At 44.8% G+C, this 16,444-nt stretch overlaps 1 protein-coding gene across 1 annotated transcript; it reads right to left on the reverse strand.

Annotated features, from left to right (window-relative positions):
- Window positions 1–8,603: 8,603 nt before the first annotated feature.
- On the reverse strand, window positions 8,604–16,379 carry DNAAF10 (dynein axonemal assembly factor 10). The gene is made up of 8 exons (XM_084262437.1): window positions 16,100–16,379; window positions 15,401–15,501; window positions 14,200–14,330; window positions 13,637–13,738; window positions 12,259–12,374; window positions 11,763–11,897; window positions 10,254–10,351; window positions 8,604–9,451 (listed from the first exon to the last, which is right to left on the reverse strand). The coding sequence occupies exons 1-8, from the start codon at window positions 16,286–16,288 to the stop codon at window positions 9,244–9,246; spliced, it is 1,080 nt and encodes a 359-aa protein (XP_084118563.1). The 5' UTR covers window positions 16,289–16,379; the 3' UTR covers window positions 8,604–9,243.
- Between the last annotated feature and the right edge of the window lie 65 nt (window positions 16,380–16,444).

Consider the following 16,444-nt stretch of genomic DNA (forward strand, 5'->3'; position numbering starts at 1 on the left):
GTAATGATACGTTTCACTCAATTTTCATAACCATTTCTTATTTTCAAAGCCCCACGATCTTAGTTATGTTACCTTGTTGATTTACACTAGCACAACTACAGAATTATTCACTAAAGGTAAAATGGAATTAAGGAGAGATTTTATTAAAAAAAAATCACAAATGCCACAGTCTGAAGAGCAGCAGATAAACAGCAAGAGCTGCACTCATAGATCACACTTTGTACACTTGACACGTTTAGTTCATTCTTACCTCAGTATTCACATGCCACAGCTTGGGAAACAAGCTGAGAAGCTGAGTGATAGGCTAATTGATTTACCAGACGTTATGTAGCAAGTTTCTTCCAGTCTTATTTCATAAATCAAATATTTTGTTTCAATTACAGGATCAAAGGAAAATGCAACACACGCTGATCAATGTTCAGATTCAGCCAGCTCTGTTTGTAGAAGGCTGTAACCCCACGATTAGCAGAAATGCAGTACAGGTTGGAGTCAGTATTTCCGGCTACCATACAGTGTGGCTCTTTGTCTCCTTCTAGTGGTTTATATTGGTTACAGATTTGCTACTGGCTCCAAACTACTGCAGATGTATACTTATGTTTGGTTATCTGAAGTTCCTATACTGAATGGCACGGGTGTTGGAATTTCTTCAGGCGGTTCACTCAGAGGATTACTAGGTTTATAAGCATTCATTTTGTGCTTGAAATGTCTGTGTTGCTTGTCTGGTTTTCAAGAGCAGGGAGTGAGAAGTTAAGCATTTCTATTTATCCCAGCCAAAATCTGATTGAGATACAACTCATACAATTCAATTGCTTTTTGCTGGTGCCACTCTGAAAATATATTGTGATCTTATATGTGTATATCTATACAAACATCTATCCAAGAAAAGCTATGCTGCCATCTGGTCCTTAATGGAAGCCATTTCATGTGAGAGGCCTATGAATGGTTATTGATTTTTCTCAGTCATTCCCAAGCCAACAGAAAACAATCCTGAATATTCTCCCCAAAGCAGCCAAAGTGACAGGCATCTTTCACATAATTACTCATTTACTATGAAATATCCTGTTCCTTGTACACGCTCTATATTGACTCCTGCTGAGTCAGTGGACTTTGCAGAGCAGATGGGGAGACCAAATCTTACTGTCTTGACCTCCCTGGAGATACTGTGCTTACAGCCTGGGTCATGCAGAGCACCTCAGCCTGACATACAGACCAGCTGTGCCAACTCCGACTGCCAGAAACGATGCCACTGAAAAATGCTCATATAGAAGACAAACTAAAAAATAGCCTGGATCCTTCTGCTGTGAATCTGGTGTGAAGGTAAAGGAGGATGCTAGAAGCTACTTGTAACAAAAGGGTTAATAAATCATCAGCAGGATATAAATACAGACACCAGTATCAGGCCAAAAGCAAAAGGTGGCTGTAACAGGTATTGACAGTCATCCTAAGGGGGAAAATAAGCAGACTGTTTCATCTGCAAGTCCAGGTTTTTCCTGACACTAAATGCTTTTTTTTTTTTTTTTGCCTTTTAATGTGAGCCCTAATGAGAGCAGCAGAGATACTTCAGAGATACTTAAATAATTCAACCTTTTTAAGGAGGCATTTTTATCAGGTGTCCACCATAAACCCTTTCTAGCAACTACTGGGCAGTCAGTGCATCCAAACACATTCCCTTTACTCTGTCAGTTTCTATGGAACCTCCAGAGATTCAGCACCCATGCTGAAAATGCTAAACCTGTGCAGATTTAAAAGAGACTAAACCAATGAGAATACAGCTATGCTGCACTAAAACTAAACTTAGAAATTCGGTGTTACCTCTAGCTAGTCTGTAGCTTGGGTTTAAAATGAGTTTGTCTAAACTTGTGCAACAACACATTCTAAACTGTTTCAGGTGTGAGTTAGTCTGCACCTGGGTAGCCTGAGCAGCAGACCATTTCACAGCAGTTCCTTATCTAGCACATTTAAAGTCAAGTAATGGCCAGCCAAGGCATTAAAAACCATAGTGTGAGACCCCACCTTTCAAAATGCCAGGTCAGAGAGATCAGACAGCTTCAGAGATGTTAGTGTGTGTTGCTCAGTTGTGTCTGAAGGGCCTCAGCCACTCTGGGCATTTTGTGATTGTGAGGCCTGTTTCTTTGCTGTGCAATCTAATGAATCTGCAATCTGATGTGTGGGCAGACCAGCAGGTTACCAGAAGAGGGTGTAGCAGGAATGAACTGAACCATGCACATCCCTCTGCTCCCAGTACCTGCCTACCTGCGCTTGCCACACCGTGGAAGATGGGCAAGTACCTGACATTTCCTCTGGCATATCAGAAGACAGATACTGGCAAAGGGACAGTCAGAGGCAGCTGCCTAGCGCAGTGGTGTATTTATGGTAACTTATGTGTCTGCCTGTATTCTACAGAGACCAGATACATGCAGGGAGTGGGGCTGCAGGGTGGGGATAGACAGTTTGCAGTGATTTACAGCAAGGCGGATGGTGAGTCCAGGAAGAGAGCCCAAGATATGTGACTGCCAGGTTTGTGTGCCAGACACTACATAGTGTAAAAAGAGGAAAAGAGTTTTGAGGCCAACCCACACATCTCACATCTTCTGGAACTAAAAAAACCTCCAAAAAAATTCCCATGTTGTGATACAGTTTGCTGGACTTGAGGACAGCGTTTCTGGCAGCCTTTTGTGAACTTAGACTCACCTTCCAGATGAAATGCTCTGGAAATGTCTCTTCTTTTTTTTTTTTCTGCATGCTAATTAAATTAGAATGACTTTAAACCTACTAACCACAGGCTCTTTTCCCTTTTGAAAACATAACATTTCTACTCAAAATACAGATGTAAAAGTACATGAAAAGGAATCTGAGCTTGACGTAGCTTGGTTTTAGGGAGGAGAAATAATATAATTCAATAAGACTTGCTTAAGCCCTCTGATTAAAGCCTTTGTTAAACATAACAGATAGGGAGGATGAGATCTACGCCGAGATAAAGATAGTTAGTACAGATCAAAAGAGCTTGTGTTCATGCCAACTAGATTAAATGACAGGATGTGGTAAAATGCTGGGTACCATATCTGGTTACTTTACATACAAAGCTTTATTTGCTGAATGTAGCTATATCTATTAGGCTCTATACACTTATATACTGAAACTAGAAATAAACTGAAAGCAATCTACCATATGTATTTATTCTGATACTGTTCTAGGATCGTGTTTCTTCCAATTAGTATGTAAAGCTGCAGTTTTATAAAGTGCTCTCTCTCACTAAGATTGTAGAAGTAAATTGTATTAGAAATTGATATTTATTTCTAAATGCATTAGTATTTCTAAATGCATTAGTATTCCACCATTCTCACTTGTTAGCTTCTGTGCATAATTTAATAGAACCATATATTTCATACTCCATTTTAGCAGGAAGCCTGGGATAACTGTAGGAATAAGTTAAACTTAGGACCCAAATTGAAGTTGTCATTTTAAAGGGTTTTTTAAAAAAATATTTATTTATCTGCACATGGCCCCAGAGAAGGCAGGATACAGGACTGGAATGCTCTTTAGTCTAACCCAGTATGGCTTATGTTTCTCATACACTCTGTGACAGCAGGATGTGGGAGGAAGGGAATGTGAATGTCAGGAAAACACTGCCAGATATGATGATGGCACAGGCCTGTGCCACTGCACAGTTCTGCGAGGCAGTGGGAAGGGTCTGCCCCCACATCTGCTGGACAGGCCGCAAAGCACTGCTTGCTTGAACTAGGCCAGAAAGAAACATGAAGGAGAGGTTCTGTCACCTCTGCAGGAAGATTGATGACTCAGAAAATTAAAGCTTTAACATGGGGGCAACTGAACGGATTTAATTAGCTGTGCATACCTTGTACTGTTATTTTTCATTGTTGCTGCAGCGCTGCTTAGAAACCTGAGCACCACAGTGCTGCACACTGGAAATTCATAAGAAGATTGACTGTCTCAGAAATCTTAAACAGTAAACAAGAGATGAAGAGAGTGGGAGGAAAAAGCCACTGTCCTCTGTGGACAACACTTGAGCCACTGCAAGGGCTGTGTGGTGAGAAGCAGGTTCTCCCAAAAAGGCCAGCAAGGAGTAACAACCTTGTATGGCCACATCACCAAGTCACCAAGTAGCTGTGGCCGAGTTCCAGAGAAATCCTGTCTGGCCTTTGTGCTGAGCCTGTGCTGCTGCAGGCAGTCCCACAGCCCTGCTTTGCACTGCACACAAAAGGACTGAGCCCTCGGGCTCCTGCCTGAGTTAGCAGCTGCCTTTGCCCAAAGTACTGGGCCTTGCACTTGCTCTGTTTGCGACTATAGAATACCTGATGCGCACAGAGGCTCTAGGTACACTCCAGACATAGGGACTGTGAACTGGAGATTCTTTAACGAGCAGAGAGTTGTTCTGTTCCGAGTGCCTCCTACTGAAAATACAGCAGTCACAGCATCAGGAGCAAGAATATGTGGACTTGATAACTGGGAAAAAAACCCACTCCAAAACATTGTTAATCAACATATTTCCTGGCAGTTTGTCGATACCAACTTTACAGTTAGACAACTTTATTACAGTGATGAATATCCAGGCCACAAGTTAGTAGATTCTTAATCAGCCAGCTTAGCCAAACAATCTCTATTTGCTATTGAATATATTTCATGGCAATAATTTAAGGAAAGTGAGCTGAATTCTACTGGCATGCTGTAACTGCTGTGTCTGAAATTTTCTCTGGAGGACAGTCTTTATTTCCATACAGTGCCCTGTCATCTTTCTGTGCATCAGTCCCCGACAGCATCAGGTGGTTGTGAAGAAGTGAGGACACGGGCGCTTCCAGACATTAGTACAAGTTGCACACCTCACAGGTTTGCCATTTATTCCCTGCTTCAGCTCTGCCCTGAAATTCAGTTAAGAGTTTCTAGCTTGCACAGCACAAGCAATACATAGTTACAAACTGATATAGTTCACAGCTGAGCTGTTCTAACTTCATCCGGTAAATTCTAAAATGCTGGCATGGTGCTTAATTTTTACCTCAGTCCAGTCTTCTGTCACAACTCTTGTTACATGTTTTGGTTTTGAATACTTTCTATACCACAGCTAAATTTTGGAAAATCAGAGACAGTAACAGGTGATGTTTCCCCCACCTCGATAGCACACTGTACTGTGGTTTCCCATACAGATTATAACTTACCTTGCTTTGCTTAAAGTTCAGTCATGGACAAGCTGTAAATATTTGTAATTCTTTTGGCAATGTAAACTATACTCCATGTATACTATATGCCAAATACTGGCTGCCTGCACAGAAATCTTGGGAGAGCTGTAGCCACCAAGGACCTGTAGGGGTGGTGAAAGTCAAAGTAACTATATTGATTTGAAAGAACACCAAACTGATTTGTAATAGCTGGGGATTCACACCTGGTGAAAAATCCCATCCAAACAACCCTGTAACACATACCTACCCCCTGGCTGCAGTCGTGCCCTTGAAGAGATTCATCTCTTCCATGAGCATACAGGGACGGCTTGCACAGGAAACAAGCAGCAGCTGCCAAGCAGATATACTTGTTAAATGCAGTTGCTCAGCCACCAAACTCAGTAGCACATTCCATTCCCTGATGCTAGGAGAGACAGGGGTTTTCCAGAGTGTGCCTTGGAGCTGGGTCAGAGAGGATTTGGCCCTGTGCATTTCACCTCTGATGCGTGATGATTTTATTTAGTTCTTCAGGCTGCAGAGGCAAGGTGCCAGTCTTCAGCAAGAGGGGGAAGGACCATAAATAGAGCAGGCTAGGCTGCCACAGGCAGCTTTTGGTCTGCTTAAGTTTCTTGTTTAGCCTGGGCAAAGCAGAAATCCAGTCTGCTTAGGAGACAGAGCATAGTACAAACACCGGGAACAGCTCGTCTCTGTCATGTTCTAGGTACACAGATACAGCCACTAGCCCTTCCAGCACTACCACTTTGCCTGTGTTTCCCTCCAGCTCTCTGAGCTTTTTGCCAAGGCTTCCCATGCAAACTGCCATGCATTCTGATGGAAACAGCTACCCCTGAGGGAAATGCACCACTGTGTTTTCAAAACAACAAATAACATTAATCTTAAAGCCAGGTACTCAGAAGTATCACACATTTCATCTTTTGGAGGCCTGTGGAGCTTTATGAAGCCTTGTTAGTTCTTTCCCTAATTTGTATTACCATCATGTAGGCTCACTAAGTGCTTGCCCTGGTGCTGTTTGTATAAGGAAATGGCATTTTTGCTGCAGGCCAGATACGTGATATAAACACCACCAGGAGCCCTGTCCTACACTCTGAGATTGTTGTTCTCCCTCACTGGTACCTGTATGTAGAGCTTTTTCTTCTCTTACTCGGTGCTTGACTCAAAATGCCTGTTAAAAACTGATTCCACAAATTTCTGCTGCCTAACATACCTCCAGTGAGTGTATTTACAGCACAAAGCTGATAGGGGGCTTCTTTGAACAGTGGATTCCACAGTAAAAGTACTTGAATTAATTCTTTGAACTCCACCCCCTCAGCTTTTCAAAGCAAGCTGCAGCCACGACTGCAAAGCAATAGATACCCCTAGTCCCTCTGGCTGGGATGCACCTTAAGAGGAGCAACATTTAAAATAATTTAAGAATATGCTTTCAGCATTACGCTGTCTACACAAGCAGATGGCATTACTTATGGGAAAAAAATAACCATATACTAAATAATTCACTCGAAAGAAACTGTCAAATCTTAAGGAAGGTAACTGGACCTCATCAGTCTTTGCCTTCCACCAAATATTTAGCCTACATCCCTTGAAAGAGCACCTGCAGACCTTCACACATCTGACGTGCCACAACCTGCCCTTTGCTTGCCAAGCCAGTCTTGAAATTCTGGGCTCAGCCTTAGCAGCTCTGGTGCCAGCCCACAGCACTAGGAACCTACCTCACCAGGGCATCCCCATGGTTCTGGCCATGCTGGGCACCTTCCCAGGGCCAAGCCACTGAGCAAGATGCTTCCTTCACAGAGGGATCAATTCACTGGCCAAATTTAAGGGCTGCTTGTCTGGAAGCTTTTGTTAAAGGTTTCAGATACCTTCCAGATTGTTACTACTGGTTCCTGTGTTTTCATCCTTGCTGGCCTTGCCAAAGCTGTGACACAAGGGACTAAACTTGAAGGCAGTAGAGCCTTCAAGTATCAGTGACCTTCTAAAACCACAGACCTTTACAGACATGTTTGATTTATGGTCCGTTGCAGTTTTCCTGCAGCTCCCCTCTGCTACACAGGCATTAATGATTTCCCCATTCCATAAGGTTTCATTAGCCTTCTATCCAGAGTGCCTGCTCTCTTTCTGCTCAGCTGGTTTGATGAATTAAGATACCCAGGAGTTAATACGGGCAATTTTCTCTCACTTGTATTCTGCTGGAATCTTGGATATGTGAGAGAAAAGTCTGAAGCCTCACAGTCCAAAGCATCACCTCCTGCTCTCCAAAACAGCTGACAATACACAGGGAAATCTGCATCCCATTTCCCTTTTGTGATTTAGCGATCCCAGTATAATTTTTCGGACACAAGCTATCATTTGAAGGGGCAACATTTCCAGATTTTGGGAAGCTGGTGAGACAGTGATTTCTCCCTGTAAATAACAGTAACACAGTAGTAGAATCATAGCAAGGTCCTGTTTGTATCAGTCAGCACATTCAGACCCTTTAGGCCTACCTCACCTTCCAACACGCGACTTGCTGCAGTGGAGAACTCTGTCCCCAGCACACTCAAGAGTTCTGGTAAAGGATCGAGGGCTGTTCCCCCGCAGCCTGAGGACATCGCGTAGCACCGGGCTGCACATCTGCCATCTCTACTGACCTGATCCCAGCCTTTGTGTTACAGCTTCTCACCTCTCCTTTCAGAAGGTACCCCTCTCAGCTTCCACACTGCTGCTTTCATTTGCGTTTCCTCTTCCTCCTGCATCTTGCCTGGACGCCAGCACATCTCTCTCTCAATTTCTCCAGAGCAGCCTCAAGTTTCTAGAAGTCCCTGGAAGGGCCGGCTCAAAGCAGCACCTGAATCTGTCAGATCCCAATTCCTCCTTCCAAAGTCTGAGAAAGCAGATATCTTTGCAGATGGGCACACAGTGGTTCTCCTGTAGTTAACCTGGACAAAGCCAACATCTTCCCATCACAATCCAGTTTCAGGAGTTAAATGCTCTTACCTGGAATTTGCATATGCACATACAAGTCAGCTGAAAGTGAGTACCAGACAAAGAAATTACAATAGTAATCACTAGAGCTTATTGGTACATCCACAGATAGAGGGCAGTAACCTACGTGCCTGCTAAAAGCTGCCAGCAGCACACACTGGGACTATCAGGAAAGAAACACACTGGAGATAAAGGGAATTACAGAGAGAAGTGCAGGTGGAACTGCAGTAACAAAGCTACTCTGTCACACTGAGTTTTGAAGAAATACTGAATCTGTTAAGAGAATAAAAAGTGCTTAGGCTGTCTCACCAAGGTTTTCCACAGTGGAGCTAAGTTTTAGTAACTTTGCTGCAGAATGAGTAAGTTTTGTCTCAGTTCTGCACGCTGTTCTTGCAAACCTATACAAGTGCATTCCTCACTGAACCTCTGCATGTTCAAACAACACACTTTGTTCTATTAAAACAACACTCCAGAGAATTTTATTTGTAGGATACCAGGTTACAAACAGATACAAAACCAACAACATAAAAAGTCGCTACAAACCCAAACTAATAAAACAGTGCATTTTGCTCAATAGTTTAATTTTAGTACTATCTTCAATAAAAAGCTTATTCCATTAAACCTGAATATTTCAGCATTTGTTAGTTTCTATAGTGTATTGATGAATCACATTAACATATTTGGATTAATCCAACCAATAACACAAATAATGCGTATGGACAACACCGTAGATAAAAAAGCCAAACCATTTAAGGAGCCTGAACAGATCTGTACTGTGATTAAACCGAACACAAACAATTTACAGCAACTTCTGAAACTAGAGTTTGTGTTAACACAAAGGCACGTCTTATTTTAAATGCAAATTCACATTTCTAGAAGGTAAAAGTTTTGTGCCTGGGCAACTTCAACTCACTGCAGCATAGTTCAACAACTCCAGCTGTGTGTATCTCAACTTCCAATAGAAAGATATGGTTTCTATTTCTTTAATCCAGTTTTAATAAGGGAGACATTAAATTAGAAACAGGAGGGCTCTCCCTTCCATATTAACAGCCTGCAAACTATTGCTTTCTTATCAGAAACTGTGGTTTTCCTGTCAAACTTTGTTGAGCTTGGTAACTATCAGTACCCTCACAGTTTGGTCAAAGGCACCACAAACACACAGTCCCTTTTTGTCAGGGCTCCAGTCTAGGCAGGAGATCGGCTGCGTTGACAGAGTCACATTCTGCAGGAGGCTGATGGAACCCGCCACCCCCATCTCAGCTCCTTCAGAATCCTTCTTGGAGCGCTGAGCTGGGTACTCACTGGCAAGAAGAGAAGTAAAACAAACATTTAGGATTCAGTGAAAAAAACCCACATCCTTTTGATTTTAAAAAAGAACATAGAGATGGGTTTGCTCTGTTCTGAAGATACGGCAAATAAATGCCTTAAAAATCACGAATAATCGTATTTGGGGGTTGGACTCAATGCTCTCTTGAGGTCCCTTCCAACCCCTACAATTCTGTGATTCAGCTATATCTACGCTGCGTACCTAATAAATATTTCATGGAAGAAGTCAGGCAGGAAGGTTTGAATCCTGACACCTCCCTCCTGCTGCCAAAGTTAGAAAATGAAGGGCTTTTGCCACAGTAAGAAAATTTCTTCTCAGCTATCCCTCTAAAATTTAATGCACCTGCTTCACCACATGTAGGATGACTCAATTATTTTGCCATGTACTGTAAGATGATGTAAATTTAAGCATCATTAAGAGTCCGGGCTTTTGGTGTAACTCTTAGACACAACTGCTACCATATGAGAATTCTAAGAAATCCGTATTCTTCCATTTATCACCTTGTTAACCAAGGGTGTAATTAGACCTTAATTATGTTAAGAAAAATGACAAACGCAAAATTTACCTGTGCTGTTGCCACATTCTTTTAGGAATTAATTCAGTGTCAGTACTTGATCTGGAATCCTGAAATCAACCTTTCTGTTGCATTTCTAAGCGTTAATTTTAATTAGATATTCTGAGGTTGAAACAGGGCCCCCCAACTCATCATTTTCAGGAAGACTCTTTCTTCACACATGGAACAGTTTCTTATTCCCCCTGTGAGAGCGATCACTTACTATTTCCAGAGATGAAGGCTCCCAGCTCCTCCACTCGTCATGAAGATATCCCTGTTCTGTGGTAGGTGCCGGACCTGCCATATGGTAGATTTTTGTGCCTAATGGAAAAAACAACCAGATGTCAGTTCTGGATGAGCTTCACACTAAAGGACACAGAATCTTAAAACAAAACAGCAATCCCTTGTATCTTGTATGAAGAGAGCCTGTCATTCCCATGGTGCATACGGGAACGTCTGTTCTGAGGTCCCTTCCCTTCCCTCCAGCCTTGCCTCCTGCTGCCACAGGAAAGGCCAGTCCCCACGGAGACAAAACCAAGTTGGGCCTCCAGCACACCCCATTCTTCCACAAGGAGGAGGCAGCACCCTGCCAAGGGTTGTACTTCACTGGTACTTCAGCTTCTTCAAGACTGGCTGTATGAGCACACTTATTGAGAGTAAAGTGGCTGCACAAGCACATCCTTTGGGGCTGCTCTACAAGCCCCAAGATTCCCAGGCTGTCAGGTGACACTGTCACCAAGAGGTTAATTTCCCTGCCTGACATCTCCTGAAGTCACTCTTGGAAGGGAATATGCTACAGATGCTGCGCAAACACTACTCACAATCTGCAAATGTAAATCTCAGCCAGGGCACAGTGACATCACAGAGCAACAGAAATCACAAGGGGAAAAACCCCAACACCCCCACTCTGACTGGACATGATCTGTCTGCAAATGTCTGAGAAATTCCATTTTCACAGTCTGACTATTACAAACACCAGTTCAGTAAATACTTCTGTGTTAGCTAATCAAATGTACTGTCACTGTCTTATCTGCTTTGAGTGGTGGTATGGAGAATATTGATTTCAAAAAGCTAAGTTGAAACTCACAGTCCTGGAGAACTTCACCACAGAAGCTCATTTTCTCCAATTATGTACTACTACTAATAATAATAATAATAAACAACCACCACCAACAGCAATGCTTTATAAAGAACTTAAGACTGCTCAGCACAGTGGTCACAGAATTTAACAGCCTCCAGGCCACCGAGTCTCTCTGTACTATATATCCTTTCCCTCCTAATATCCCAATCCAAAAGTGCAATTCTGGAGAAAACTATTCTTCATGTCTCACATGAGGTCTGGTGACTGCCAGATAAACAGTATTTGCAGAGGGCTCACTTTGTTTTGGGATATAGTTTTGAATGTGCATACTACTCATCAGAGTTTAATAAGGCCTCCAATAAACATGGTTCTCAGACTGGGGGCACAGCTGAGTGCACAGAGGTGTAACTGCAAACAGGACCTAAAGTCCAGAGAAGCTGAAATACCAGGTTATGAAAGGGATGAACCTGGGTGAATGCTGACAGCAGGATGCACAGGATCTTCACTGCCCGCATCTGGGCCACACAACCACGCCACACTGCACAGCCTGTGCCCCAGACACCTGCGCATCTATCCCCTATCAAAGGTAATAGTTTCAGACCTGTAGTATGCTGCCAGCATATATTCAGAGAGTTCTCTGTCTCCCCATACCTTCTCTGAAACAGAAGCAAAACCTTTGGTCGGATGCTGCGTTCTCATATCGAAAACATGAAATTTTCCTTCAAGTGACGTGGCCACCAGCTTGTTCATATTCACATCTTTTCTGTCAAACTCCACGCTGCACACCTGGAAATATTCAAACAAATACATTCAGCCTTGACATTTAGCAGCTCCTGAAAAAATGGGGAGGTTGTGAATTGTAAATACGTATTTATCCTTGGTTATTTTTACAGGGACAACATTCCCAACTCGGAAATAACAAAATATACTGAAAGCACGAAGCCGGTGAGATGGTTTCGCGATAAATACCCCATGCTATCCAGAGCAAGAACTAGAGGGGTACAACTTGCTGAGGTTAAAGAAAACAGTTCCTTGATTCAATCTCAGCAGAAACGTCTTCTGGGTAGATTTCAGGTAGACAGAGGCCTTTTAATTCTTCCATCCTGCAAAGCAGTTGGAATAACAAAGACTTTTATGGTTTCCTTACCCCATTCTTGATGTTGGTCTCCCATCGTAGTGACATGGTTTTTAAGTCAAACAATTTAATGTCCCCATTGTCATATCCAGCACATACAACACGTTCTTCTTGATTGTAAGCATTGCCTGGAGATGGAGAAAGAATTCATCACAATTCAGGAACCCTCCCTAGTCTGTAAATTTCAGATTTCCTCATCCTGCATTTTCAACTTAGATTTATGCCAGAAATATATTACTATGGGGATATTAAGATTTAATGAACAGGCCGGTTTCCAAACCTGAAAGGTATTGACAACTGGAGCTTCAAAACTGGTAGCCTGTTTCTTTTAAAAATACAAACAAAACTCTTATTCCCCCTGCCAAAGCCTGCATAGTTTAGGCAGTACAAGTACTGCATGCTGTTCTTGTAAACCTATACAAGTATGTTCCTTCTCTAATGCTTTACCAGCTATAAATTACGCTCCCCAGACAGCACCAGGGCAGGAGGGTAGAAAGCGGTTCAGCGGTTCCCTAACAGCCTCTCAAGCACGAAGCGTCAGTGTGGGGTAAGACGACTCGCAGGGAGGCCCTGGGGGTTACCCTGGCCATCGCCAGGCAGCTGCAGAAGCTTCTCCAAAATCTCTCAGCTGACAGCACACTGCGGCCTGAGAGAAGTTAGCCCAGGGCATGTAGTTCAAGAGGAACCTGGCCCTGGCTCAAGCTTCAGTAACTCAAAACAAAATTGAAGAAAATAGGAAGCCACCTTTTTCTCCCCTCGTCAAAGCCAAAGATGAAGGTGTTGATAGCATTGTAGGCATTACAGTTGCACCTACTTGTCAGGAAACATCCTGTCCTTGCCATCAACTCTGTTATTATAATCCATGCATTTCTTAGCAGTTTGGAAAACTCAATCCCTGGCTCTGGTGGTGAAAAATGAAGCTAATCCAGAAATACCAGCTTGCACAGAACACAACCACCTCGTTCTCTCCCAAGGAAAAATGCAGAGCACGCATCAAGCATCTCTGTAGTCTTTACTCAGCTCCTCGACCCTTCTCTTAAATTAATGCCTTAATGCTTGATAGCTGCAACTACACTACGACAACGACTGGTTCCCTGTGCGCTGCCACACTGACACTCCTTCAGGGCAATGTAGCTGGATAGAGTGGCACAGAATTAAAGCTTGCACAGCTTATCTGTGACAAGAGAACAAGCCCAAAACCCAGCCGTCACAGAACCAACTTCTTTCAAAACACACTAAGCCCATGTAAATTTGACAACGTTGGAAAGGAAAACCTGCTACTGATCCGTCTGTGGGAAATAAAAGTATTCCATAACACCCTGAAACAGCTTGATAATCATCACAGCACCGTCACATTAGAGGGGGGAACGGTTATAATCTGACAGACTACCGAAAGCTACTGTCCAGCAGTCCCTTTTGCTCTCGCCCTGCAAAGGTTCCATGTTAGCCACAGGAGTATCTTTCTGTCTTGGGTCCCATACCTTCACAGTCCCTGTGGAGGAAAGAGAGTGGATTTTTGTGTTAGGGAGACACCATTGCGTTGCATTCATCCTCCCAGGGAGGGGTTTTGCTTTTCAGCCTGATCATTCAAAGCACAGCGCCACCTCTTTCAATTCCAGAGGAGCAGGCTGTGTTTAGCAGATAGAAAACAATAAAGCAGAAACAAAGCCAAAGTGTTTGCTGAAGATGTTTCTTTCTAGCTGATATTTTGCATTTATTCCACTTGTATTCCTACTGTCACACACTCAGCAACCACAGTATCTCTTGCTCAACTACAGCTTTCAAAAGAAATAAGAGAACATTTGTCCTAAGCGAGATCCAAAAGACAGCGTGTGAAGAACTAGTTGCAATGGACTTGCAACCAGTTCAGGTGCCAGGCTGCACCCTGCCACCAAAGCGTGCCAACTACTTTCTCAGAGTAACTGAAAAGACTTTCAGAGTTCACTAACTCACCATCTCGACTGCCAGTCACAATTTCTGGTGCACCTTCCCCAATTCCTAAGCCACCTACACCATCTATACTGTTTATGATTTCCTTATGACCTTTCACAGAATACACTGGTATTTCAGGAGCTTCTAAATTCCTAGGCAAGAAAGAAAAGAACAGATAATATGGCATTCACCTTGACACTCAGGATTCACATAGAAACGAGAGGAAATTTGAGCACAAATTAAATAAACTCAGATTAGCAGTGGAAGCAAAATACAGACATCATCATTAAGAACCATGAGTCTTTCTTTGATTCTTTGTTTGGCTACTGCGTTAGGCTGGACTGAAAACTTTTGGTCTGTTCTGGATTTCCTGCTTGTGAAGGCAGTTGTGGGATTCCCCACAGCAACCATGAAGAACCACTTTTTGTGCAGGGCTCAAACCGAATTACTCTAGGGATCTGAATGCTCCAGTTCACTTTACTTTTGGTAATTAAGACGACCTCTCTCATCCATCTCCAACTAGCTCTGACTGCTGCTTGAAGTTTTGTATCCCCTTTGAGCTAGGGACCAAACAATGTTATTCTCAGTAGTCCAACAAAATAGAAACAATAGCTCCTTGAAGAGATTATTAATAACAGTAGCAGTAAAAATAAATGTTTTTTAAACCCTTCTGATCTTAGAACCTTAATTTTGCTACACAAATTAATCATGCAAATTATTTAGGGAATTAAAACATTTGAAAGGTCAAAATTAAAAATACATATTTAATCAAACTCCCTGTTGGGCACCAAAAAGGACTGTATTGGTTTGACCCTGTCTGCAGGCCAAATGCCCACCAAAGCCACTCCTTTCAGCTGGACGGGGGAGAAAACATATATTGAGAGGGTTACATCTTATTTCTAAAACAGTTACTTAGTTATTTATATACCAGTTGGACTTGATGATCTCAAAGGTCTTTCCCAACCTAAACAACTCTGTGGTTCTGTCTGTACTTGTGTGAAAGACTTTAATGGGGTTTTGTGGCAGCTGCAGGTGAAACATCCCTGAATTAAACCATCAGGCAGAATTCCCATCGTTTTTACAAAGCAGACACATTGCAGCGGAGCAGCCAGCACAGCTGACCACTGCCTGTGTCCCGAGCACAGCCACCTACACAGGCAGCAGCTCAGGCACACACAGGCCACGTCAAACTACCGAGCCTGGGAAGAATTCCCGCGCTTACCATATGTTAAGGTTTCCACCGAAATCTCCTGTAGCCAGGTACCTTTGCTGCAGAGACGTAGCACCGAAAGTTCCGCATTTGATGGGCTTGGCCTTCTCAATCTTTTAAAAGAGGAGACGGTGCGTCAGCGCCTGAGAGCAAAGCACCGGGCCTCGCCCGCCGCGGCGGCGGCCCGGGAGCCCGCGGGACGCGGCTTTCGGCGGGACGCGCCGGGGGCGTCCGGTGTGGAACACAGTCACGGGCACGCCAGGCGCTGCGCGCAGTGCTTCGCGCCGGGAAATGCAATGCCGGGACTTCAGCCCGACGCTCCCAGACCCCGCGCCCCGGCTGCCAAACCGGAGCGCCCCACGGAGCGGCGGGAACACCAAGCTCGTCCCCTGTGCCCGCGGGGCTGTGCGCGCTGGAAACCTGCCCAGCTGGGGGGGCGGGGGGGGGGAAGGAGAGAAGGGGAAGGGACCCCCAAACACAACCGTGACGACAGACGGACAAGCGCCGGCCGGGCTCGTGCAGGTTACCGTAGCGACGCGAGTCGCGGGACGAGCGCGCTGAAGAGCGGGGCCGGGCCTGACACCGCTTCGTTCTGTCCCGCGGGCCCTGGACAAGGACCCGGCTCCCCTCTCACGAGCGGGATTACAGCCTGCGCCACCTGGGGTTGAGACGCGCCCCCCACCCCCGCCCGCGGGCCGGGCCGGCGCTCACCTCCCGCAGCAGCGCCAGGCGGCCGCCGCGCAGCTCGTACAGCTGGATGAGGCCGGTGCCGCGCGCGGCGCTGCCCAGGCAGAGGAGGCGCGCGCTGCGGGGCACCCACTTGCAGTCGAACAGGGTGTAGCTCAGCGCCTGCTGCACGTGCGCCACCAGCTGGGGCCGCTCCAGCCCCGGCGACGACATCGCGGCGGCGCCGCCGCCGGGACGGGGGTGGGTCGGGGGGTGGGGGGGCGTGTGCGCTCGCCCCGCCGCCTGACGGCCGCGCTCCGGCACCGCCGCGGGCGCCGCAGGAAGCGGGAGGCCGGGCGGAAGGAAGCGGCCGTTGGTCGGGGCCCTTCC

This window comes from Gallinula chloropus, assembly GCF_964237585.1.
Source record: "Gallinula chloropus genome assembly, chromosome: 3".
NCBI lineage: Eukaryota > Metazoa > Chordata > Aves > Gruiformes > Rallidae > Gallinula > Gallinula chloropus.

Excerpts from the sequence above, each read along its gene's own strand:
- DNAAF10 (XM_084262437.1), bottom strand. The coding sequence starts at position 16,288 with ATGTCGTCGCCGGGGCTGGAGCGGCCCCAGCTGGTGGCGCACGTGCAG. Across the intron at positions 15,502-16,099 it reads GCCTGGCGCTGCTGCGGGAG|ATTGAGAAGGCCAAGCCCAT; the intron begins GTGAGCGCCGGC and ends CTCTTTTAAAAG. Across the intron at positions 12,375-13,636 it reads CTGCTGGACAGTAGCTTTCG|GCAATGCTTACAATCAAGAA; the intron begins GTAGTCTGTCAG and ends CTCCATCTCCAG.